The sequence below is a fragment of the Aspergillus thermomutatus genome, assembly GCF_002237265.1.
Source record: "Aspergillus thermomutatus strain HMR AF 39 chromosome Unknown NODE_155, whole genome shotgun sequence".
NCBI classification, from domain to species: Eukaryota; Fungi; Ascomycota; class Eurotiomycetes; order Eurotiales; family Aspergillaceae; genus Aspergillus; species Aspergillus thermomutatus.
The window spans coordinates 15,865-40,738 of NW_020798204.1; the positions used below are offsets into that span (position 1 = coordinate 15,865).

At 52.1% G+C, this 24,874-nt stretch overlaps 11 protein-coding genes across 11 annotated transcripts; 5 read left to right on the forward strand and 6 right to left on the reverse strand.

Moving 5' to 3' along the window:
* Window positions 1-14: 14 nt before the first annotated feature.
* CDV56_102496 (GMC family oxidoreductase) lies at window positions 15-1,870 on the reverse strand (the record flags this gene model as incomplete). The annotated part of the gene is made up of 2 exons (XM_026756115.1): window positions 15-1,613; window positions 1,664-1,870. 2 exons carry the CDS (start codon window positions 1,868-1,870, stop codon window positions 15-17), a joined length of 1,806 nt encoding a protein of 601 aa, XP_026612790.1.
* A 594-nt stretch (window positions 1,871-2,464) lies between these two features.
* On the forward strand, window positions 2,465-3,612 carry CDV56_102817 (uncharacterized protein; the record flags this gene model as incomplete). Its single annotated transcript, XM_026756436.1, has 2 exons — window positions 2,465-3,111; window positions 3,162-3,612. The coding sequence occupies 2 exons, from the start codon at window positions 2,465-2,467 to the stop codon at window positions 3,610-3,612; spliced, it is 1,098 nt and encodes a 365-aa protein (XP_026612791.1).
* Window positions 3,613-3,652: 40 nt separating this feature from the next.
* On the reverse strand, window positions 3,653-5,166 carry CDV56_102959 (uncharacterized protein; the record flags this gene model as incomplete). The annotated part of the gene is made up of 7 exons (XM_026756578.1): window positions 3,653-3,829; window positions 4,068-4,264; window positions 4,323-4,419; window positions 4,462-4,535; window positions 4,580-4,961; window positions 5,033-5,070; window positions 5,121-5,166. 7 exons carry the CDS (start codon window positions 5,164-5,166, stop codon window positions 3,653-3,655), a joined length of 1,011 nt encoding a protein of 336 aa, XP_026612792.1.
* Window positions 5,167-6,854: 1,688 nt separating this feature from the next.
* Window positions 6,855-8,138, forward strand: CDV56_103324 (uncharacterized protein; the record flags this gene model as incomplete). The annotated part of the gene is made up of 1 exon (XM_026756943.1): window positions 6,855-8,138. The coding sequence occupies one exon, from the start codon at window positions 6,855-6,857 to the stop codon at window positions 8,136-8,138; it is 1,284 nt and encodes a 427-aa protein (XP_026612793.1).
* A 312-nt stretch (window positions 8,139-8,450) lies between these two features.
* CDV56_103483 (uncharacterized protein) lies at window positions 8,451-8,924 on the reverse strand (the record flags this gene model as incomplete). The annotated part of the gene is made up of 1 exon (XM_026757102.1): window positions 8,451-8,924. The coding sequence occupies one exon, from the start codon at window positions 8,922-8,924 to the stop codon at window positions 8,451-8,453; it is 474 nt and encodes a 157-aa protein (XP_026612794.1).
* A 362-nt stretch (window positions 8,925-9,286) lies between these two features.
* Window positions 9,287-11,012, reverse strand: CDV56_103580 (putative MFS multidrug transporter; the record flags this gene model as incomplete). The annotated part of the gene is made up of 5 exons (XM_026757199.1): window positions 9,287-10,199; window positions 10,245-10,574; window positions 10,617-10,690; window positions 10,734-10,755; window positions 10,801-11,012. The coding sequence occupies 5 exons, from the start codon at window positions 11,010-11,012 to the stop codon at window positions 9,287-9,289; spliced, it is 1,551 nt and encodes a 516-aa protein (XP_026612795.1).
* Window positions 11,013-11,655: 643 nt separating this feature from the next.
* Window positions 11,656-13,356, reverse strand: CDV56_103835 (Gfo/Idh/MocA family protein; the record flags this gene model as incomplete). Its single annotated transcript, XM_026757454.1, has 1 exon — window positions 11,656-13,356. One exon carries the CDS (start codon window positions 13,354-13,356, stop codon window positions 11,656-11,658), a length of 1,701 nt encoding a protein of 566 aa, XP_026612796.1.
* Window positions 13,357-13,428: 72 nt separating this feature from the next.
* On the forward strand, window positions 13,429-14,361 carry CDV56_104000 (putative MFS transporter; the record flags this gene model as incomplete). The annotated part of the gene is made up of 2 exons (XM_026757619.1): window positions 13,429-13,658; window positions 13,974-14,361. The coding sequence occupies 2 exons, from the start codon at window positions 13,429-13,431 to the stop codon at window positions 14,359-14,361; spliced, it is 618 nt and encodes a 205-aa protein (XP_026612797.1).
* A 500-nt stretch (window positions 14,362-14,861) lies between these two features.
* CDV56_104142 (uncharacterized protein) lies at window positions 14,862-17,852 on the reverse strand (the record flags this gene model as incomplete). The annotated part of the gene is made up of 4 exons (XM_026757761.1): window positions 14,862-16,108; window positions 16,189-17,588; window positions 17,644-17,720; window positions 17,790-17,852. The coding sequence occupies 4 exons, from the start codon at window positions 17,850-17,852 to the stop codon at window positions 14,862-14,864; spliced, it is 2,787 nt and encodes a 928-aa protein (XP_026612798.1).
* Window positions 17,853-19,800: 1,948 nt separating this feature from the next.
* CDV56_104617 (uncharacterized protein) lies at window positions 19,801-22,139 on the forward strand (the record flags this gene model as incomplete). Its single annotated transcript, XM_026758236.1, has 6 exons — window positions 19,801-19,825; window positions 19,959-20,718; window positions 20,764-21,180; window positions 21,227-21,705; window positions 21,752-21,864; window positions 22,041-22,139. The coding sequence occupies 6 exons, from the start codon at window positions 19,801-19,803 to the stop codon at window positions 22,137-22,139; spliced, it is 1,893 nt and encodes a 630-aa protein (XP_026612799.1).
* Window positions 22,140-23,980: 1,841 nt separating this feature from the next.
* CDV56_104972 (TNT domain-containing protein) lies at window positions 23,981-24,787 on the forward strand (the record flags this gene model as incomplete). Its single annotated transcript, XM_026758591.1, has 2 exons — window positions 23,981-24,073; window positions 24,155-24,787. The coding sequence occupies 2 exons, from the start codon at window positions 23,981-23,983 to the stop codon at window positions 24,785-24,787; spliced, it is 726 nt and encodes a 241-aa protein (XP_026612800.1).
* Between the last annotated feature and the right edge of the window lie 87 nt (window positions 24,788-24,874).

A 24,874-nucleotide genomic window follows, 5' to 3' on the forward strand; every position in this document is an offset into this window, starting at 1 on the left:
AATACGGAGTAATACTAAGCAACACCAATGATCAAATCCGCCGCCCGCTCAGCAACCGCATAAACCGTCGCCTGGATATTCCCAGTCGGCTCAAGAGGAAAGACACTCGCATCGACAACTCTCAGATTACGCGTCCCATACACCTTGAGCCTATCATCAACGACACCGCCCATCTCCCGCGGTAACATGGCACACGTCCCCGCAGGGTGGAAGCACGTAAACAGCCGTTCCTTAACCACCTCCTTCGCGCGATCCAGATCGCTCAAGTCGTTGGTATTCTCCGGCATCCGCGGTCCCTTGAGCAGGGATTTGAACGGCTCCGTGGCGACAATCCGCTCGAGGAACTGCGTGTGTCGAGCCAGGATCTCCAGGTCCAGCGGGTGGGACAACAACTTGGGATCGTAGATCGGCTTGTCCGCCGCGTTGGAGGAGGAGATATGCACCGACCCTCGGGAGAAGGGATGGTTGTGCAGGACCATGATGCTGATGTAGTTCCCCGGGAGGGTTTTGGCGAGGACGTCTGCGAGCGTCGTCGCGCCGGGGTTCATGTGCAGCTGTGCGGGGAGGAAGAGGTACTGCGAGGAGGCGTCGTCGTTGTCCAAGAGCATGTTCCGGAGGTGCGTGTATTGAGCTTGTAGATTGGGTGGGACCTCGGCGCTGTCGAGGTATCTCGATAGCAGGCTCTCGACTTCCTGTCTCGGGACTACGCCCTGGCCGTCGACGAAGGGGAGGTAGGCCATGCTGATGGGCATACCTGCCAGCGGGCCGCCGCGTGTTTCCTCGTAGAGCTTGATGAGCGCCTGCAGCACGTTTGGATCGCGCAGAATGTCGCCCGAGACCTGGCCATCGGCGATCTCGAAGTTGATGCTGGTGATGCAGTGGTCCTGGAGGTTCTCGCCGACGCCGGGGCTGTTGACCATCACGGGGATGCCGTGCTTTCGCAGGAGCTCTGCGCTGCCAATGCCGGAGAGTTCGAGCAGCTGTGGGCTGTTCAAGCTGCCGGCGCAGAGAATGACCTCTCTCTTCGCGAGGATTTCCCTCGTGCCGTCTTGGTTCTTGACCTGCACGCCGGTTGCAACGACGTCTCCGTCCTGCTTGGTCAACAGCACCCGCTCGACCATAGTCTCCGGCAGCAGGCGCAGGTTTGGTCGCGCGGCAACCTCAGGGGAGTAGTATGCCGCTGCATACGCGCGCTTCCCTGTCTTTGCGTCAACGGTCAACGGCGAGGTAAACGCACCCAGTTTGCGTCCCGCGATGGGATCCGCGTCCGTCTGCCAACCCAGCTGCGCAAATGTCTCGTCCCACGCTTTGTTGAACGGCCCATACACGTCCGGCAGGGAAACAGGCACAGGACCATCACACCCCTGGTTGCTGGCATTCATGTAGCGATCGACACCGAGGAGTTCGGCCGTCGCCTTGCTGGGCGGGGAGAATGTGTGGAATTTCCGCAGGTAGGGCGCCATATCCTCCGCGCCCCAGCCTTGGTTTCCCAGCGCCTTCCATGCCTCAAAGTTCGATGCGGACGGGTACATGACGACGGAGAAGTTCAAGGCGGAGGAACCGCCGACAACCCGGCCGCGGGGCTGCGCGATTTGTCGGTTGTTCGCATGAGGCTATACGATCAGTCATGGGCATGAACGACGAAGTGGAATGGAGGTAATACCTGAGGAACACTCATATAATCCCAGTCAAAGTCCGGGTTGCCGTACAGCGTCCCCAAAAACCCAGGGGTGTCGATACGGGGATCGCCCATGCGGTTGGCCCCTGCTTCGATGAGAAGGACATTGACAGAGGCATCGGCGCTCAGGCGGTTGGCCAGAACAAGGCCGCCGATGCCTGCGCCGACGATAATGTAGTCGTATTCGTCCATTGCAATCTTCAATCTTGGGCAATTGCTGCAGTTGCAAGCCGTGAGTCCTCTGGGCAGGATGAGGGGTTACGGACGGTCAGGCAATCGAGGGCAATCAAATCCCGACCTACTCTGGGGGCCAAAATAACTGTCAAATGCCGTTTAAGGTCGTCTACAGCTCTCAACAAGGCTAGTCCACGCCTCATTCGTGTCTCTCCCAATGGTTTCCCCTGCGGAATCCCCACAACCCGGCCCGGGTTAATCTATCGCGCGCCGCCGTTAGACTAACGCGGTAGACTGGAGTTAGTCGCGTTAGTGAGCTTCGTATGTCCTGATCGGCAGGAGGCCAGCCGTTTCTTCTTACGTGACTGCTGACGAAGATTGGTCCCGACGACCGCGGTGGCTGTCAGAATCCTAGGTGACGGGTACACATTTGCCAGAAGAGGAATTTGGCAGGATCCTTTAGGGCAAGACGGGACATTACGGATCCTCACTATCAGCTGGGAAAAGCTTTGCTCGGGATAATTGCCGATGTCCACCGGGATGGGTCCTTTATAAAGGATGTACTCGAGGACTTTGCAGCTCTCCAGGGGACCAAGACGTGGATGAGATGAAATGGTGCACCTATACAATGTCTTTGTCTACCCCATCGTGCGTGACCAGCTCATCGCCAACACGGTGCTGGTCGCCGTGGCCACCCTCGCTCTGATTCTCCGGTTCGTCTCTCGGCGTATCCGGCAGAGTAAGATCTGGTGGGACGATGGATGCTGCGTGGCCTCCATGCTACACACATACGGGATGCTGGCGATGCACTACCACTACGCTCGCGTCGGGATGCGCCACCACGTCACGGACATCCCGCCGGAAAACACCGTGGTCATCTTCAAGATGCTGATCGTCTACCAAGTCGTCTACTACAACGCCATGGTCCTCGCCAAACTCAGCTACCTCTTCTTCTACCTGCGCATCTTCGTGACCAAGGGCTTCCGCATCGCGGCCTGGGTGTGCATGGGCTGTGCCTGTGCGTACTGGTCCGGGAGCATGCTTCAGATCTTCCTGCTCTGCCAGCCCTTCGAGAAGAACTGGAACCCGACGTTACCCGGCCACTGCGCAAGCCAGAACGTGGCGTTCTCGACCATCGGCGCCTTTAATCTCGTCACGGATGTCATGATCATGGTGCTCCCGCTGCACTTCATCTGGAAGTTGCAGATGAGCACTGCGACCAAGCTCGCGCTCTTCGGCATTTTCGGACTGGGCATTTTGTACGTCCCTTCCTTTTGAATCAAACACACACACTAACGATGGCAAACAGTATATCCGCCATCACCATCATCCGCATCCGCGTCCTCACAACAGTCGACTTCCTCGATCTTCCCTACTCGATGATCTGGGCTGCCTTTTGGAGCGTCACCGAGCCGGCCCTGGCCAACATGAACGCGTGCGTGCCTATGCTGCGGCCCGTCTTCAAGGCTGCTTTTCCGACGCTGTTTGCCAGCCAGCAGGCCGGATACTCCACGCAGCCACCGACGGGCGCCTCGGGAAGCAAGAACAACGCTTTCAAGCGGATGAATGATGTCGATAGCGAGTTTCAGCTTACGCAGTTGGAGGAGCCGGTGACGGTCAGTCGGGAGGGGAGGTCGGGATATGGAGACGAGGGCTCGTTGAATGATCGGTCACAGGATGATCGGTCGCAGGACGGTCGTTCACAGGATGGGTCGACGCATGTCCCCAGGAGTGTGATTGGGACTAAGGCCTGGTCATAGGAGGTAGTAGTATCAAGCTATTCAATTCATGGACCTGGAACTATTGCCTGGAAGCACCGTATCCCCCCGTCGTCAACGGACTAGTCATTATCTCCTCCCAGTGATGATACGCGTACATCTGCTCCGACGACAAGTCTATATCCTGCTTGCCACGAGTATACGCCGACTCATCGTAGCCATCCATCTCTGTGTGAAGATCCGCGCCGTGGTATACCACCTTGTAATTGCATCAAGGAAGCGCTTTATGTCTTCGAGGACGGTGTTCAGCCCCTGCGCGCGGGACTACCATCGTTAGCTTGACCTCAACCAGCAGGAAAAGACATACAAGAGACCATGGGATGAGCCGCGTCACCGGCGAGGGTAACTCTTCCGCCGTAATTATTCCATCGCGTGATGTTCTTCCAGTAGTGGAACTACTCATGAGCTTCCTGCGAAAAGAATGGACGAGGGCGTACCTTTTCTCCCGGTATTGGTGTATCCTCGCTCAACCACTCACCGGCGGACTTGTACGGCTCGCAGTATCGAGCCATGAAGCGTCTGAAAAGAGCTCTGCGCTCCCCAGTGTTTTCTGGAGGGTCTTCGTGCGTCCAGATTGAGAGGCAATAGTGGAAAACCCACGTTTCCGGCTTGTCAGGATCCACCACGTTGGCCACTGGCTTGTCAGTCTCGCTCTTTGGCAAGGGGATAGGGTGTACCATTCGAGAAGATACTCGTCTGCTGGTGCGGATGGGGAGCCAGCTGCACAATCGGGTGGGATCTCTCATGGATGAAGAGCGCCTGTTCCCTAGCGAACGAGGGGAATGCATTCTACTCGATCAGCGAGATCCTACAGAGGATAACGGCACCAACCAAAACCATGATGTTTGGCTCTTCCAACGCCGCAACCTCGGTATCGACCACTTTGGCTCGCACCACGCACCGAGCTTGATACCCGTCAGCATCCAATTACGGAGGGAAGAAAGCCTACCTCCGTCCGCTCCAACAAGCACACTCCCCCTAACCATCTCCCCGTTGAAAACGGCAACTACCCCATCATCCTCAACCCGGACATCCGTCAACCTCATCCCGAATCTGATCTCAACATCCGTCCGCAAGAGATCACGCAGCTTTCCCCGGACAACGCGCTTGGGATGCGGCATAGGGATCTTGGCCACCACCTCGCCTGTGGCGCCATCGACAAACGGGATAGCGGCAGCAATGCCAGGGTCAGGCTCGGACCAGGGATTCGTCGTTGCTGTGTTCAGCTTGGCATGGAGGGCCGGCGGGAGGGTTGATTCGAGGTATGGGAGGGACGAGTGCAGAGCCATGGTCCATTGTCCTGCGCGCTGCTCGTAGGTCTCCTCATCGTGCTGTTCGTAAATGGTATACGGGATGCCGGACTACCCTATCAGACTGGACCTGGGAGACGGGAGGGGAATACCTTTTTTAGACCCTGAGCGAGGAGGAGGCCGGTTGCACCTAGGTTGTACATTTAGCTTCATTTATGGGTACTAGATGAGGCAACGTACCGGCTCCGATAATAATAACGTGGAAGTCTTGGACTGTCACTGTCATTGTGGTTGAATGCTGATTGAGCTGCTCCGATGTCAACTACCGACGCCCAGGATGTTCAAGACGATTGCCACTCTTTGGATAGATTAGTTTATATTTTGAAGGACCACACGCCTCGCAGTCTGCCATGAACAAATTATTATTGATACCTAGCGAGTAGAGTCGGTGAGGAACTTCGACATAAGATCATATCACGACGCAAGGAGGTTGAAAACTTCCTTACGCGCCTCCTACTTATAAACACATAGTATCGTACTTCTATAAAGTGACTGTTATAAACTCCGGGATGCTTCGCTCTCTGCAAAGAAAATGGGATGGGTTTTAGAAACATCTATGCATTTGACCATTAAGATGTTTATTTACAGTTAAGTTAGGGCAGAAGTCGTCCGTTTTGCAAAAGGGGATTCACCGACTCTAGATGTTCATGACTTGTCTAGCACTTTGAGCCATCATTGACAGGCCAGTATTATGATATCCGGGGCAGCGACTCTGCGTGGACTAGATAATCCACGCTGCTCGACTCTGATCAAATACACCGGGGTGTTGATGAACTACCCAAGTGGTCCTCATTTCGTCTCAGTGGACAATAGTTTCAACGAACCAAGAGTAAGAGTAAAAGTATGCTTTGCATTCTGATCGACGAGTTCCATCCACCCCGGAGCAAATGCAAAGTTGAATCCAGCGCAATTCGCCCAATGGCACTGCAGAGCTCACTTGGCAGAGAGGGAAACTCCAGTAATATCACTGTCATTGCTCAGTCTTCGCTCACAAGCTTCGTCCTGAGTTGAAGTTAACCTCACTAAAACGACCATCAGACGACTTTCTTCCTTGAGTGCTCGTCGTCCGGTGGAGTAGATTGGCCATTCTCATCGGCAGCATTGAGCAACCACGATACACATCGGCAGGCGGATCAGTGGGTTGTCAGGCCCAATGCTAGGTCGTCAGCATTTATTTATTATTAGGGACAGTGAGGAATACAACCTTCTTCTCTGCTCCTCCATGGCACACTGAGCTATGAATTGTCCAACTGCCCGCTGGTGCCTGTATCGCATCTAGGATGGTCGATATTCACGGAACTAGTTTCAGGACCCCTAATATCAATCTCATCATGAAGCTCTATAACCGCAGCATACTCGTTTTCTTCTTGCAGCTGGCGAAAGGCTTGGAACCCCACGAGGCTCATAATATCACAGGACAGATAATGGCCTATTGTGTTCCGTCGACCGGCTGGTCGATACGAGAGCATAGTTAAGAAATGTAGACTTCCACCTTTTGCTAGACTTTTGGCTGATATGATACAATTGCTTATAGGTGTGAGCAAGGCAAGTTAGTTCGGGGGACTGACCCTGTATGCTAAACTCTCATTCCAGGATCTTCATCGCCCGCGATGAACCTCTGGACCATAAACAAGCTCATTGGTTGAAAGACGGACAGGGCTCAGCATTGACCTAGAACAGACGCAGCACAGCCATGGCTGTATTCGCAGTTGCAGGGCAAGACTGTTTAGGGGTCATTCGTCAATAAATGGTTGATTAGTCGCTGAGGCGTCGAGTAGAAACCCAGATAAAGAAAAGCAATGTGTGGCTGAGTCTAGTCAGCCTTGCATCCAGCTCCCAAACAGCATATGATCCAAGGCTTGCCGATTATCGTTTATTGACAAAAGTCGGCTGCCATATTAGGACTTAGACGAGATGCCTCCCCCAGCTATCTTGGTGTCATTGCTCCTGACAAGTGTCCCCGCAGCATCAGCGCGAAATTTCCTCTTGTACAATGCAACCCTCGACGAGGGACGGATGGAATGCGTTTACCCGATCAGCGGGCAATATGCCCTTCTCCAGCGAGTCCTCTACTATGCCCTCCTTCTCTTCTCCATCATCAGCCGCAAGACTCCGTGGTTGGTGGCCGGTGCGCTGGGTGCGGCCATGACTTACGCCGGATCGGCCGCTGTCCATGCAGCCATCCTGGCTGGCACATCGCACAACTCTCTGCTTGATCTGGATTCCCTTGGGATCTTTGCCATCGTCACCGTGGGAAGCTTAGTCGTGACAGTATTCTTCCACTGGTCCGAACTACTGCGCGAATCCCCCGCTCGCCCAGTGTTCCAATACTGGGGGTTACTGATGGTGGTTGGAACATTCTGTGCCGTCGTCGCGTTGTTCAGGGACTATCCCAGCGAAGAGAGATGTGAATCTATACCGAGTGATTCGAGAAACACGACGGAACCTATGCTGCTGACGAGCCCAGCACAACTAGGTCTGATGCTATTCAACTGCACGTACGCCTGCTTCAACTCACGACAAGCCTTTCGAGACCCGAGCGAGATCCTTGTACTACCCGCCGGCATAGTATCGAGTCAGACATTCAGACTATTCGTAGAAATGTGCCTCTCCATAGTTCTGGGAGGCATGGTGTCTGTCTACCGCTTTCTCGTGACCCCTCCCTACTATACAAAGGAAGAGCTGGAGCGAATGCTCCGCTCGGCAGACAAGACCCTCGAAAGGAGAGATCTCCCACCGAAACAGCGCCGCATGGCAAAATCCAGGCGATCGATGGCCCTGGAGTTGTTGGCTCGGGGTCAAAAGCCCCGCCGCCGTGGGTTGATCACTAATCTGTTGTCAGTCGTCTGCGTGGTCGTCACCGTCTTGAATGAGGTTTTCATGCATGTTGGCACGGAGATACCTACCAGCCAACCGCCGTACGCCGTGGGACAATGGGGGCCATGGGTAGCCGTGATCATGGCACTGGCAGGATCTGCCATCATGGAATATCACCGACCAGCGTGGGAGGAACGGCGGCGAATATTGAAAGAAGAGGGTGTACTGGCGCGGGAAGATGATACCCAGTCACTGTTCTCTTCAACATGGATGCAATTAAGAAACCAGACCGGTAGTCAATCGTCAGTCACCGAGGCGGACCAGGAGGCTGGGACGGTGCAGGGGCCGAAGGAATCCTGGCGAAGGGGGTCGCATAGTTAAGCAGGACGGACTACGCTACCACTGATTGAATAGAACTTTTGGATACGTCAAAAACGGCGTGTGTGATTGAATCTAGATACGCCATACGCCCAGAAAATGCAATTCCTCTCCTGTAACGCACCTGACTGAGGAACAGAAGCCAGTTGTATGTATGCAAATCACCTATGCGTATGTATGGCTACATCTCCATTTCACAGGGGCGCAGACATCCATTTCATTCTCTCATTAGTAGCCCCATGCATTAGAAGACATGGCCCTATACCCCTACGCCAGATTTATAGCCTATATCGGTTCCAGAACGCAGACGCGCAATCATTCCGCCTTCCCTTCTTCAGCATTACTAGGCTTCTCCTCCTTCCAGATCCAACGCCCAGCCAACCCTAGGACAAACTGAACAATCCACACCTGCGTGCTCATCGAATACCACCGGTCAAGTCCACCAGTTCGCTCGATAAACCCCCGAGGCAGTACCCTCTTCTGAGCTAGAAACGCCCCACCCTCGAGACCCAAATAGAGCACCTCCAGGATCCAATTGATGATTTCCCTGCGCGAAGACTGAAGAACCTCGCGCGCTTTTAAGAGCGTGTAGACCAGCTGGATGTGGTGCAGCGTGCACCGTGCTTCTTGGAATATGGTTGAGAGATTGAGTAGGGCCGGCGCAAGTCTGGAGAGGCTGGATTTGCTCCGCTTGCTCCCCAGATGCAGGAAATATGCTGTGAACTCGACAGCTGTGATGAGGATATCGCGGCCATCGGAGGTGGATTGGATTCTGCCAGTCAGTTGCATTCTGTGTTGTGACGATTGATCCTTACTTGTCTAGTTGATGGGCGATGGTGGTACAGGTATGGCTCATTGTGGCAACTCGTCAATACTAGGCAAGACCTTGAGCACAAACATGAAGTAGTAAGACTAACGGAGCAAAGCCTATTTAACACGATGTTCCAATACCTCCCCAAGTTCAAAGCGTGTACTAGATTCAAGGTCTGATAAGCTCTGCGATGCTCGGAATTGTACTCTTTGTCGGAACTCGGAAACTCGGAACCTGAACATATCCACTCATGCACATAGTCTGTATGATGTATCTGATTTATTCAAAGACCCTGCATATTTCACTATAACACATCATCTTACTCGGTATAGACAAGAGACTAAAACCCCTCCTCATCAACCGTAATCCGATTATACACATCCAAACTATACCTCGCAAACCGACTCTTGGCGCGAATCCGCTCCCCAAACCGCGCAAACAACGGCGGCACAAGACAAAACACCGTGGCAACAGCCGCCAGCACACTGGCCGCGGTGTTCGCCCCAAGAGAGCCAAACATAGCCGGTGCAAACAGCGGGAATGCAGCGCTCAGGCTGGTCCGCAGGATCGTCTGCGCGGCGAACCCGCTGGCCGCGTAGCTGAGGTAACTATCTGCCAGGTAGCCGGTCAGGACGGAGCCGAACTCGTTGGCTGCGTAGCCGATGGCCACGAGGGCGAGGGTGGGGATCATCCAGTGGACGGTTGTGATTGCTGGGGGAATCGTCCAGGCGAAGAACCACAGGCCGATGGCGAAGACGGGGGCGCCGATCATGAAACCGAGGAGCTTGTCTTCGGGCCGGAGGGGGAGGCGTTGGCGGTGGTGGGAGATGATGAGTTTGTAGTCGTGGATGCGGGTGAGCATGCCGAGCATGCAGCCGAGTCCCAGGCCGAGGAAGGGGAGACACGAGTGGGTGGGACTCATGCCGAAGGATTGGTAGATTGGGGGGAGGGCCTCGGTGAACATGTAGATGAGGGTGAAGGGGATGGCGCTGATGACGGAGACCAGGAAGATAATGGGCTCGGTGAAGAAGAGGTAGATTGGACGGAAGAGGGCCATGGTGAAGAAAGTGCGCAGGTCAGGGATGCGGTCTGGGTTGAGGCTTTGCAGCACGATCTGGTTCTCCTTGCCGAGGGCCTGGCACAGATGGCGGACTTCTTGGTCGAGGAGCAGGGGAGGTCGAGATTCACGGATGCCTAGCAGGAGACACGCGATGAAGCCGGTGACGATGGCTGCTACGTAGAACACCCATCTCCTGGACGCGGTCAGTGATGCTCTTAAGTCATCGCTGTGAACATACCAATTTAATGCGTAGATGATGTATGTGCTGTAGATTGGTCCCAATGCCAGACCCCACGGAGCCAGCATCATCCACAGCGACAAGAACCATATCCGGTCCTTTGCGTTGAACATATCTTCGATGCTTCCAGCCACTACGTTGGTGGGAATCGCCGACAAGAACCCGCTGAGCAGACGTCCAACGACCACTCCAGTGATGGATGGTACAATAGCGATTATGATGCAGGAGACGCTGTACATCGCCGTGCTGACAATGTATAGTTTCTTGCGTCCAAAGGCTTCGGAGTACGGAGGAAAGACGATGCTGCCAATTCCTTGCCCGATGAGGTACCTACACTATCAGCTAAGTCTGAGTGAGGGACGGGTCACATACATTGGCACGAAGAGGAAAATCGACAGGGTCTTGCTAATGTTGAATTCCTTGTGAGAGGCATTGGCCGCGGCAGACTATCAGGTCAGCGAAGCTCGTACCATCAGTTGAGTGACATACTCCTGCTGCACTGACCAACGTCCTAAGAATTGTCAGTTTCGCCCAAGGTATAAGAAGAGCAGCGTACGTGAACATCTCCAGCAACAATATGACTGATACATCGTGGGCCTTTCGCAGCTTCGACCAGTTGCGGGGGTGTCGCTTGTTGCCCGGTTTCCAATGCACGAATCCATCCGGGGTGAGCTTGAGGCCTTGCAGGTCTAGCTGCTGCTGAAAAAGACCCTCATCGATGGGCGAGGGCGCAATGGGGAGGTCTTTGGATTCCAGGATCTGAGACATGGTGTCAGTCTAAGAGATGGATGAAGAAGAGAAGGCCATGAGGAGCCGACATTTATTCCATCTTTCCTTCGGGGAGATCTTCGTCATAGCAGGTGAGCTCTTCCTGAGTTCTCCCTTGATTGGCGTCCCTGCCAATAAAGGCTTGTTCTCTGGATTCCTGAGATAACCTTTGCTATATTTGGGACTTGTACAGGAGCTACACCATCTGGTATAATGTGAGGTCGTCAGCCCTACAGGTGATCGAGATTTCACTCCTCTTCCTGCAACACTCGTTGCAACAAACCCGGTACGCGTCGCAGCTTTTCTGGATATTCGAGCACAACAGTCTAACAGGCCAAAAGCAGAGCAGTCGGAGAATATTCAGTGCATCGCCTCCCTTGCTGCACTTTCGTCAGCCAGGAATGTGGGGAGAGTGTGATCAATCATCCCTCAGGCAGGTTGGGAATATTCCAATCAAGACGTGATCATCCCTTGTTGGTCCGCAGCTAAGCGCACGGATTAACCCTGAGGCTCGTCCTCTGATGGTATCTTTGTCTCGATGCGTTGTCAGTTGCAGAGCTACGTAAAGTATGGGCGATGGAGAGTATAGCGAGCAACCCATTCGATCCAAAGAATAATATAAGCTATAACAAAGTAATCTCCTCTAGACGACTGGCAGCTTCATCACCTCATTGACCCGGACAACCTGGCCCCGGCGCATCGACTCATTCGCTGCAATGCCCGTGGCAATCGACCATGCACCATCGAGATGCGTCGCAGCCCGTTTCAACGGATCCTCTATAGCCTCACCACCAAACAAGTCCTTCAGCAGCTGAGGGTCTCCCCCACCATGGCCCCCTTGACCCGTCGGGACTTGAATCTCAACAGGTTTGCCAAACATAGGCCGCAGGAGAATCGTCATACTCTCCAACGCCCCCTCCATCGCCTGGTCCCCACCCGAATTGACATACGACTGCTCCACGACTTCCACCTCCAGCCGTCCCTTGCTCCCGTTGAACATCACCCGGAACCCTTCCCAGGGTGCATACGCCGTCAAGCTATACGTCAGCACCGCGCCACACTCATACCGCACCATCACCCCCATCGTATCCTCGATACTGATCCCATCCCCAAACACGCTCTGGTCCCGATAATACCCATCCTCGTGCTCGGCATCTGCATACAGCGCCTTCAGCTGCTCATTGCCTTCCAGACGGAGCGCAAACGGGTCCGTCTGCGCCACCTCGCTGCCTCTCGCGCGGGCATAGAACCGCGTCTCGCCCCGGCGCTCCGCGTTCTCCTTCCCGTAGAAGCGCAGATCCCCCATCGCGACGACACACTCCGGCCTCGTCCGCAGCCAGAAATTCACCAGGTCGAAGTGATGCGTCGATTTGTGCACCAGTAGCCCGCCGCTGTTGCGCTTGTCGCGATGCCACCGCCGGAAATAGTCGGCGCCATGCGACGTGTTGAGCATCCACTCAAAGTGCACGGAGTGGACCTGGCCGATCGCGTCGCAGGCCAGCAGCTCTGCGATCTTGCTGTTGTGCGGCGCGTACCGGTAGTTGAATGTCACTCGGACCTGGCGCTGCGTGCGCTCGACGGCGTCGATGATGGACAGGCAGCGGGGCGCGTCGATCGTCATGGGCTTCTCCGTGATGACGTTGCAGCCCAGCTCTAGCGCGCGGATGATGTATTGGTGGTGCGTGCGGTCGATTGTCGTTACGATGATCTCGTCCGGCTTGGTTTCTGCGATCATCTGGTCGAAGGCGCTGGCGTGGTAGGTGGGAACCGGCGCGTGGCCGAGTGCCTCCAGTCGACTATTGGCGTATGCCATCCGGGTCGTGTTGGTATCGCAAAAGGCGACCAGTTGCGCGGTAGTGGCAAAGTCGCGCACGATGGCCGTGTAGAAAAACATGGCGCGGCCGCCGGTGCCGATGAGAGCATATTTCTTCATGACTCGTTTGTCTCTGCGTTGATTCAATTCGTGTGATGGAGTGGTCAAAGAAAGAGGGGAGGAAATGATGTTTATAGCCTCGGGATGAGATAGCCCGAGATCAACACCCCGCATCACATAAAGAGGGGACGGACAGCGTTCGGCCTGGGTAAATTTTCCGTCAATCAGTATACATGAACCGCGGGGAATCCGGGGTCTGGGGTAAATCAAAATTGCCGAGAAGTATAGAGAGGTATATGGCCCTTGGCACTGCTTCGGCATCGTGGAAGATGCAAACCTCACAGCAAGCAGTCCTTCTGGCTGGGGTTGATTCTGTATCTGTCGCAGCTGGTCATGCAGCCTATTGCCACGTTGCTGCTGGTCGCTGATGGGGTCGGCAGTGTTTCTCTGGGGAAGCTCGCTCACTATCATGGCGGCTTGCACCGATTTTCCCAGTCCGGTGGGGTTGCGATTTACTCTCGGCGCGTTTGAGCCATTATCCGTATGTCCGTTCAACACCCCCTTGAGCGTGATTCAGATCATTTCCATCATCGGTGGGGGATGGCTAGCCACCAGATCCAGCGCAAGGGTCTGGTCATCTTGGTATTTGCGCTTATCGCGGCCGTCGGGACCTTGCTCATGATTGCCGTCCCGAGGGAACAGAACGGGGTGCTGTTGTTCAGATACTACCTGGTTTCGTCTCTTCCTACTACCAAGATTACAGAGCTGAGAAGGTAGGCATCGTGGCTGGTGGCCATCACGCCGTTGATATATGCCTGTGAGGCGAGAACACCGCGGGCGATACGAAGAGGAAATGCAGGCCGACACCGTGGTTTCCGTTGGGGTGTGCGCGGGAAACGTCCACGTATCCTGCTTGGTCTGCAGAGGGTGCTAGCGTGCATAGGTCAGCGGTCCTCAACTGTATTCTATGTCGCAAGGGCCCCTCTGTCGAGACGGATTGATCTTGAATCTAATAACGTTTGTCATTGTAGGAGGGTTTGCCATGTACGTTGCTGTTTATTCGGCAGGAGCTGCTGCTGACTGGACAGAATGATGAGCCTATATCTGGTGTATCTGGACACGAAACATGCAACGAGAAGGCATGAACTGGGCAAGTCCGCTCACATTGTTGACGAGTCGATGCTCAGCAGGAAGCATCTGGAGGGTAAGGCCCTGGAACTAAAGGACATCACTCCAGCTCCACAGGCTCAGACGGAGGATAATGGATTCTCTCACGCCGCGGATCTGAATAATGAGGACTCATGTATGTGTATTAGTCTCTTGTCTCTCGCCTGGAGTGCTCTGTGGCCGGACAGCATGTCGAAACTCGAGCCGCTTATGCTACCAGATCAAATCCTTGAGATCTCTCAAACGAGTATCATCCATCTGTGTCTATCGCAGAGGGCTGTGCGGCCGATGTACAGAGGTCATGGGTAGTAGGATTCTGCTGGTGATTCAGGAAGTGGTGTGAATGAGTGAAACATACTACATCCAGACAGAACTGGTTCGGCGTGATTCAACATCTAACAGTAACATCAACCTAGAAAAGGTCACACGCCCGACGAATCTTGGCGGCGATTGCCGTAAATGGTTATCGCTCCCGTTCCTCCAATCGACTAAACACAGTAGGCAGAGTATTCCCACAAAGGGCCTTCTAGTCCATGAAACATCATCATCTTGCCTGGCAATTTAGATTATTATGTGTATAGCAGAGGTGTCTGAGCAAGGCAGATGGTGCTCTCCCAGACACTTCAATACATGCGCAAGAAGCATGTCACCTATGTGCCGCCGTAATATATTCCAGCAAAACACTATGGGAAAACAAAAGGCCATTATATTATTGCCATCCTTGACGCGCAAATACTCTATCTATATATCTGAAATATCAACAATCTCGGAAGAAACAACATCAAATAGTTCATTTTTTAATGAGAACCTCAAACATGGAGACCCACGAGTCCAAACACAAGAACGAAGATACTCCAGTGAGATAGCACTGTCTGGCGACTCGCCGCGCCAGTAAAGAGTGACGGAGTTGCAGATGGACTTGCTCCAGAGTGTGTACTAGTCGTTCCGTGAGATGTTGAACTAGTTATGCTTCCACCAGCGCCGTCGCTAGTGGAAGAGCTTTGTGCGGTCATTCTCGAAGCAGTACCCGTCGCTGACCTGGATGAAGAATTGGAGACAGTCGTAGTGGTCTCACTCGCGCTAATGGGTTTAGATTCTGTGGTCGAGTCTAGTGCAGTTGTCTGTTGAGACGGCGAGGATGGTGCTGTCGCAGTTGCCGCTATACTTGATTTATCGTTACCCTTGCTGGCCATGCTTGTAGTATCAGTGGCAGTCGGTGCTGTTGATGGATCAGTCTGAGATGTACTATCGCCTTTCTGCGTGGATGTCGTTCCTGCTGTCGTAGATACTTGACTACCGCTAGTTGCCGAACTGACTCTGTCCGCAGCAGCAGTCGTAGCCGACGACGACCCTAGACCCTCACAATAGTTCAAAAACTGCTGGAAGTTCGGCAGGACCTTTTGCTCGAAACTGGCCGAGTTGGCTGTCTTGTGGCCGCTGCAGCACTTCTCGCAGTTGCCCAGGGAGATGTTGAAAGCCGATCCGGCGTTGCAGATCAGGGGTGTCTTGCCGGTCGATTGAACCTCCAATGCTGCGTCGTTACATTCGTCATAGCAAGCGCCAGGCACGTTGGAGACTCCAATCGACTGCCGGGAAAGTAGTTTGCTCCATGATCGGCGAGAAGACCGGATGTAGTAGTGTTCATCGCCTGGTTTGAGATCCGGGATCCGGAAGATGGAGTAGTTCAGACCGAAGATCTCAGGGTCGAGGTTGAAGTAGTCCTTTGAGACGTTGTAGGTTGAGCGGATATCATCGGACTCTACCGGCGTGTCCCAGTACTGATCGTGGATGAAGGGTGGGCTCTTAATACACTCGTCCGGACTGCAGACATATGACTCCGCTGGCAGACCAGCTTCGATGTTGCAGCCTGCGTCGGCGCCTGTGTGTTTGGGCTTGCACAGGTAACCCGGTGGACAACCCCAGGTGTAGTTCCTCGGGAGGGGAGCGGCCGGAGTGTAAGTGGGGTTGATGCTGAGGGTGGGACAGATGGATAGTGTCGTGGTGGTTCCAGGAGCTGTCACAGTGTTGCCGTTTTGAGTCGTGGTCGCAGGTGGACCTGTGATAGTTATAGTTGTATCAGAGCCTAGTTTGTCAGTGATCCGGTAGGTATAACGAGGCCTTGGAAGAAAGACTAACCAGGCAAAGTTACTGTATCGAAAATAGTAGTACTATGGATGACGGTCACCGACACAGTCTCAACTGATTGCGATCCAGGGAGGGTGGTGGTCTGTATGATAGTCGACCCTGGCAATGTAGTAATGGTTCCTGATGCTGTCATAGTACTTGCTGGCTTAGTGATGGTGGTGACAATGGTTGCTCCAGGCATTGTTGTTGGAACAGTCTGTTTGTCTGTCACGGTGACGCCAGGAAGAGTAGTGGTTTGAATAATAGTTGATCCTGGCAATGTGGTGACAGATCCGGACATGGTAATTGTCTGTCCTGGCTCAGTGATAGTCGTAAGAATCGTTGATCCAGGGAGAGTAGTCAAAAATGTCTCTACGGTAGTGACTGTAGAACCAGGAAGAGTGACTACCTCAGAGACTGTCATTGTTGTCCCTGATTCAGTGATTGTTCTGATATTCGTCACTGTTGAGCCAGGGATCGTGATAGTCTTGGATTCTATGACTGTTGTGCCGGGAGCAGTCACAGTTTCTGAGTTGATTAGTGTTGTTCCAGGTAGGGTAATGGTCTTCGAATCTATGACGGTTGTCCCAGGCAAGACGACGGTCTCCGTGGCCGTCGTCGTTAAAATCTGGCTAATGATTTGGGTAGTACCCTCTGTCATAGTAGTTGTGTCCGTCACTGTCGCCCCTGGGTTGGTGACTGTCGAGGTTGAGACCTCAGTCAATGTCGTTGTGTCAGTGACTGTTGATCCAGGATTAGTGACTGTTGCCATTGAGGTTTGAGTTACTATCGCAGTATCTGTTACTGTGACCCCAGAAATAGTGACTGTTTGGGTGGTCCTCTCAGTCAATGTAGTTGTGTCCGTTACTGTTGAACCAGGGATGGTTATAGTAGACCCTGGGACTGTTACCGATGTAGTTGCGGTTTCTGTGACGGTGGCTGTGTCAGTCACTGTCGTCGTGGGCAAAGTCACTGTCTTAGTATTATCCTGGGTCACAGTCAAGGTCTCAGTGACTGTGCCGGTGCCCCCGCTGGTCACTGTCAGAGTCGAGGTCACAGTTGTTCCACCTTCAGCAGGAATCGTTACTGTGGTGGTGCTGGTTAGTCCATTGCCTGGAGTCGCAGTATACGTAGTCCCTGGCTGTGTTGTGGTGGCCGTGACAGTAATGGTCGAGGTTGAACCTTCAGTGGCTGTAATTGTGGTACCTGGTAGGCTGATCGTTGTAGTGACAGTATCGGGCTCTGTAGTTCCTGGAATGGTGACCGTGCTAGTGATGGTGTCTGTTCCTGTAGTGCCTGGCAAGCTGACAGTTGTGACAACTGTGTCAGTCTCCGTGGGCCCTGGAGCAGTGGTTGTCACAGTCACAGTGACAGTAGACCCTGGTGCTGTTGTCGGCGTGGTGACAGGATTACTGGTTGTTGTGGATATTGTTGGGGTGGTTTCAGGAGGCGTTGTTGTCGGCGTACTGGTAGGAGTAGTGGTTGAAGTAGTTGATGTGGTAGTAGGAGTGGTAGTTGAGGATGTAGTTGGGACGGTTGACGTGCTGCTATGTGTGCATGTTGGACAGGTTGTGATTGTTGATGTCCGAGTCACCGTGACTATACCAGCCGACCTTGCAGTTATAGTGGGAGACTCTGGAAGATTTGGCGTCTCCGTTGAAGTACATTCCGGGCATGTTGGGATGGTCGAAGAACTTGTCTCTGTGACTACGACTGGTGATGATCCTGGAGTCGTAGGGGTCGTCGATGGAGTAGCTGAGGGTTCGATTGGTTTTGAAGGTTCAAGAATTGTCGAGTATGCTGGGGAACTCGTTGGTAGGCTGGTCATCATCTGCTGTAACTTAGAAGTCATATCGAATGATAGAATTGCAACTGACCTCGGTATCATGAATTGTCTCTGACACAGTCTCCATGTTCGCTGAACCAGCACTCAATGCTAACAGATCCCTCAAATCAAGCGCATTTGACAGCGATGAGGACGCTGCCAGTGCCAACAGAGTCGCGCACAAAAGCTTCATGGTGTTCACTGCCCCTAGTCCGTCACGATGCGGTAGCAGAGTTCTTCTAGAAGGCAATTAGAGCGTGAAAATTGAGGATAGCTTTTAGAAAGGATCATGCCGAACCGGTCGGCATGAACTGGGAATGTTTTTTTGCAATCAATGTCGGCTCTATTGTTGTTGTTCACCGGAATAGGAGGTGATGGTGGCTGAAGCAACAGACAAAGAAACAAACTCAGTTCCTGGTCGAGGTCACCCTGTGTTCGTGGGTCTATCACCAGAAGAACAAAGAGAGCTCCAGTCCACATGGCAGTAGATACCCGGGCATAATATAAACATTTTCCGAGCCAATAACAATCACTCGCCTACGTGCTCACTGCTCAGTATGCATAGCGACAAGACTACTACATGCTGTTACTGGTGACTAGATCAGGCTGAGGCTAGACAAGTTGACGCTTGGGCCTCTTTGCGAAAGAATTGCACGACTATGGGCATGATACTTGTCAATAGATGAATGTCAGATTGGGTACAGGGTACAATAGCAGGGAGAGTGATGATTGTGGCTGCATGACTCGACAGTCTAGTCCTCGAGCTGGTAATAAGCAATTATGGTGGCATGATCAGCAAAGTGTCCTATAGAAAAAGAGCAGATCAACATAGAACCCCTGCTTTCTTTCATTTCTCATGAATAATTATGCTGAGTAGGGCGATTCATGATGACCCTCGTCTAACCCACCTGCTCCTTGCCTTTACCTCTTTCTGGTATATGAGATACCATAACAAGATCCCGGACGGGATATGGCTCGATGAAGATGTTCGATGTTCCTTCTTTCTTTGTTCGACCTTGAGTACGAAACCTCGTCCCGCGGCGCTGTAAGGACAAAGAAAATCAGGACCAGCCGAAATGGAAACAGAAGTGACGAATACGGATTAGTTGGTTGCACAACCCTTGCTTTGACTTTGATGGCTTCCTTGGGAATTTCGTCCTCGTAGCAAGTATCTCTACCCGAAGCGATGCTGTCTCCATCAAAGACACAAGCCATCATCAGCTCCTGCACGACTCGTATCATACACAACCGATTCATGCGTTTCTTCTTTCCCTCCACCAACAGCAATCCATTTTCAGAGCCTCATGGTAGCAATGCTAGCGTGGCTGCTGATGGTCTGGCCGTCCACTCTTTCGTCTGACTATCTTCTCCGATGTCTGGTTGCCCTCGTGGCTTAGGCTTTCTTTGTTTGCCTTTCCGAGTATGCGTATTCAACCAACAGCTATCTTTACCATTTGCGACTGCTGTCAGTGTTGGCTTGAGCCTTTCTTTATTCGATGTATTGTTGTTCAGCTCCGTAGGGAAATGCAATTTATGAAAAACAAACCACAGCAGGAACATTATTGAGCTGTTCGTTCTGATTCTGTCGTAACCATTTCCAACTGATAGAATGCGATTCGATTGGCGCAAGTTAGCTGGCACATGTGCCCTTTTGGTTGGCTGTTCGTCAGCGCAAGGATGGAGTGTTAATGTGTCGATATGTAACTGGGATCAAGTTCGAGGTACACGCCATCCAAGATTCCCAGTGATTCAACGCTCATTTGCCTTAGTTAATACGATTCGCGATACTGTCTACCTTGATGGAGGATCATTATGGTGGAAGCGGTATGTCCTCCTTTCCATTGTATCGACTCATGCTGATAACCCTGGATAGAGACTTGGCTGATGGCACATCTAATTTGGCAAACGATGGCAGGTAGCATCGGACTCATGGATAATCATGGCTAACCATGTGTAGGGAACGATGACGGACTGCTCTACTACCTCAATCTCGCCACATCCTTCGATACTACAACCTCAAACCTGACGGCCTTGTTCGGCAACATATCCAAAGCAGGAGGAATCGCAAACAATATCGCCCCAACCTACCGCGATGGAGTCATGTTCGCCAACGATAATGAGTTCTATCTTTACGGGTACTTGGACCCCCACTTCATTTATTCCCCTCTGACTGTGTATAGTGGCCTCCTCCGTCTCACAGACAGTCAAGATCCCCCAGCCGGCAACACCGTTCTCGGCTACGAACGATACCAGTATGGCCCAAACCGAGAATCCTGGAAACCAGGCTTCATCGTCGACAATCTGGACAGCGGCGTGACCAGATACGTGACGAACGGCGCCGGAGTATCCGCACCGAGCGAGAACCTTGGGTTCTATTTCAGCGGCATGCGCGGGAAGGACTGGGGGCCTATCTATGTTGACGATGAATCGGCCAATGTTACCTCCGACCGCATGATCAAGGTGGACACGTCTACTATGCGCGAGAACAAGTGGTCTAATCTGTCGTTGCCGGCATACGTCCCTGCGCGTGCTAATGCCGAGCTGGTTTGGATTCCTGTCGCTGAGTCCGGGCTCTTGGTGGCGATTGGGGGAGTGATTAATTCAGCCACGATATTTTCGTCGGAGGGATTGACGAGTGCCCAGCAGAATGAGAGTAAGATTGTAAGTCCGGGGCTCATGGAGACAGTGTCTGTCTACGATGTCAGCGGTGATAAATGGTGAGTTCTCGGGCCGGTAAACACTCAAATGCTCACTGAGAGCAGGTATCTGCAAAACACCACCGGGGACGTTCCCCCTCAACTGACGCAGTTCTGCTCGGTCTATGCGAGCGCATCAGATGGTTCCTCCCACAATATCTATATCTACGGCGGCTACGATGGGCTGAGCACAGAGAACACACCGTCCGACGATGTCTATGTCTTATCCTTGCCCTCCTTCAGTTGGATCAAGCTTTACAGTGGAAACAGCACCCATGGCAGGAGTGGTCACCGCTGTGTCAAACCATATCCGGACCAAATGCTTGTTCTCGGAGGAGTGCACCTTGACCCTACGCATTGCCTTGACGGTGGGGTGATCCAAGTGTTCAACCTGAATACCGGCAGGTTCCAAAACACCTATGATTCAAAAGTCTGGAGCGAGTACAAAGTCCCGGACTTGATCACTGCCGTCATTGGGGGAGAGTACGTATCTCAGCCTCTTATATACTGACTTGCTAACGAGCTGCAGTTCCAGAGGCGGTGCCACAAAAACATCGCCCACTTCCTGGACCAATTCCTCTCTGGCAGATGTGTTCAAAACCAAGTACACCAAGACCATTAGCACCTGGTACCCCTACAACAGCACAACCAGCAGCTCACCCACCATGACCCCTGTGCCAGACAAAGGCTCCAGCTTCCCCAGCTGGGCCGGCGCCATCATTGGCGTCATCCTAGGGCTCCTTCTCATTGCAGCGGCGTGTATATTCTGGTGTCTCCGTCGCCGTCGCAAGTCCCGTGAATCACAATCCACAAGCCAGGAATCAGCTCGATCCTGGATCCTGCGGTGGATGCACACCGGCGGGTCGACGGCCGGCGTACCAAAATCAGGCGACACGACTGCATCAACGGGGTACAGTGCATTCGCGGATGATTCAAACATCACGCCAACAACAGCGGTGTCACCGCGGAGCGTGGAGGCCGGTGGCGAGCCCGTTTACGAGATGCTAGGTGCGTCCTTCAACCATTTTCTTTCACTCTGCTAATCATTGCAAAGATCATAGCACCGCACCCCCCGTGGAACTTCCCACACCGTACAACAACAATCCCCTCCCCAGTCCGGTTTCGACCTCCGACGTCTCGGCGACTGACTATATATCCCCCGTCACGGTTAGTACACCCAGTACAGAGGGTCAGCCGAGTCCGACGAGGCCGCCGCATCATCGCCATGTGTCCAGTTTGTCTAGTGTGCCGTCTATAGCAAACGTGATGCGGGAGGAGAGTGGCCAACGGCAGACCTATAGGTCGGATATATCGGAAGCGAACGCTGAGCTTGAGTGCCCAAGGGGTGTGGAGCTGAGTGGCATACTCCCCAGGAGGGGAGATTGGAGACGACGAAAGAGATTGATGAGGTTGATGGCTTGGGAATAAAGGAACTGCCGTAGATGAGTGAGATTTGCGAAGGGGGATCAGTTGGCATTACTACATTAATAGTATTGGTAATGGAAGGTGTATAATGTATTTGATGCCTAACACTTGTTAAATGCACAGCGTACCTTATTTTTAAATCTCAGATTAATGACTGCAGACATGTATAATATGTCTCCTCATGGTGGAACTTGCGCCAGTCATGTATAAAAGCCATCAATAGGACTCATCAGATTTGAATTTTAAAACATGCACCACTAAAGGTCTAGGAGTGGTATCACGCAGCAACCTTATGGTAAGCTGGACTGTTAAGATCAAGGACGATTCATGGTGCTGATGAATTTGTTTGCCTCGACCTCTCGGAGTAGCAAACCACCGCGCAAGATCGCTTTGTATAGCCTGATCTTCCCTCTGGGGCAAATCTCGAAACTAACAAACAGGAAGGGTGGTGAGGAGATTGCTTTCATTTCTAGGTCGGTGAAGCAACCTTTTTTTCTTTACTATGCCATGTCTGAAAGTCCAGTCTTCTAGCCACGAGAGCAATAGATGCTTTATCACATTTCCAGAGCTCCAACACTCCCCTCTAACGCCATTTCGCAATCGCTGGAGCTGAAAGAAGCAGCTAATTAGTTCCTTGTACTACAACCAACGGCTTACCACTAAAGACTGAGTTTGAGCAGTTAACTGTACTGAGACAGCTATGTTTAATCCCTCAGTGAGGATATCTTTGGTACCAACACCAAAACCTTTCCAGTAAGGCGCTGACCACTATGCTTGAATTGTAATGCTTTCATTCATAAGGGCAATGACATCTAGGCCCTCAGTCGTACTTCATCCCTGTCTGGCTAATTCCAACGTGACTAAGGAGCTTGTGGGTCTCTGCTTCTAGAGCTGCACACCTTTCCTCTACATCTCACCCAGGGCTTCTCCATATTCTTCTTCTAGCATTTACTAGGGAATCACGAGCGCAACGCATCTCAGGGGTTTATTGTATAGTCTTCTTGGTTTTTGGTCATTCATGCGCTAAGACCATCTCGAAGTATCTGAGCTGCAAGCCACTAAAGCCATCCTTTCATGAATAGATACTTCCATCAACAAGGTGAACGATCAATTGCTTATTTTTGCTGCTTTAATTGACTAGCCTCGGATAGGAGAATAGTTGGGGAAGGCTTTGAACAGGAATGTAGATAGAAGCTGACATTGATGAAGGTGGTAAGAATGTTAGTGGTTTTTTTAATGTCAAAAATACTCCGTGCTAGGTGCAGGTCTCAACTAGACTATCATCCTGCTGTAGCACAGATATTTATAAAACAGGTAAATCTGGAATGATGCTTTTCAGTTTAATGTAGTTTTTCGCACTAATCATGTAAGGGTGTCTGTAGCTTTGATGATTGGGTTGTGGTGTGGAAGAAATTATGCAAAAACCATATCCCCTAGACCCTGGAATCAACATTGTGGTTAATGCTTTATAACATGGTCTTTATATTAATAATGTTATTAATTAATGTATAGTGTATGATATACGATCGCAAATTCATTAAGTTTGCTAGAATGAAGGGGAGTTATAAAATTTTCTCTTAAACCCTGAGTGCCACCTTTAATTGCATGACCGAGCAATTGACATTTCAAGGAAGACCAAGCATTCTATTTAGGATATGGTATTTCGGCAAGAATGTGGAATAATGCTTTTGGTCTCAAACAGACAGTTACATTCCAAACTCACATACATGACAGACATACTGGGTGTATAAATGTCGAGTATAAACGTCGAGTATAACTCCATAAAGAAAGGATATCATGAAGACTAGCCCTCACCACAGATTTAATACTCAATTATAAAGCTACCTCTTGAGCAAAAATGCGCTGCTCTCTACCATTCCATTCCCTTCTGCTGCTTAACGTCGCGTTGGGTGCTGCTGCCTGGCAGCAGCACGCCAATGGTGATGTCTGGGTTAGTTACTACACCATTTATCCGCACTGATATCCGGACCTTGAGAATCAGATAACTTACTCTTCTTGCTGTTGGTTATAGGAGCCTCCATACCCTGCGAGATGTCAACCGGACCCTTGTGCTAATATCACCTTCACCAATGCAACCTACGTCTGCGGTGACGAACGCCTTGGTCCTGTCAAACTCCCCAGAAACTTTCCTCTTTCAACCGAGTTGGCAACTTACTCGAGGTTTGGCGATCTTTGCCCGTACGAGTTTCTTGAGAAATGGACGTTCCCAGAGAATGGCTCATACCACTATCCCCCGGCAATGGGATACGTGCTGGATGTCAACGGTGACCCAATTTCGGCAAATGCCACCCTTGTCGTCGGCCGCAAAGTCGATCGTTTTGGGGGTGAAGGAGGCAACTTCTTGGGTCCTTTGGGGGCGCCCTATATCGAGCGGTCTCTTCCGCCGTCAAACCTTAAGACTTTTGACCAAAAGTATCCATACAACTATCATGTGTATGAGGTGACGGAGGAGTTCATAGTTGGCCTGGGACCAGTTGCACCGTGGTTTGAACAGCCTGGTATGGGCACGCAATTTATGACCTACAACAATATTTCATATTTGGTGGACCATGGTTACCTCAGGCGTCTGAGCCTGGAGGAATATGATGAGCCGGAGGAATTCGCAGACAACTACACTCCTGGGCCGAACAGTCCAACGGCCTAGAAGCATACAGATCAGTGAAGATGGCAACAAGGTAACTGCAAAATGATTGGGCTGCTGAAGTCAACTGAGACTATACCTCCTTGGCAA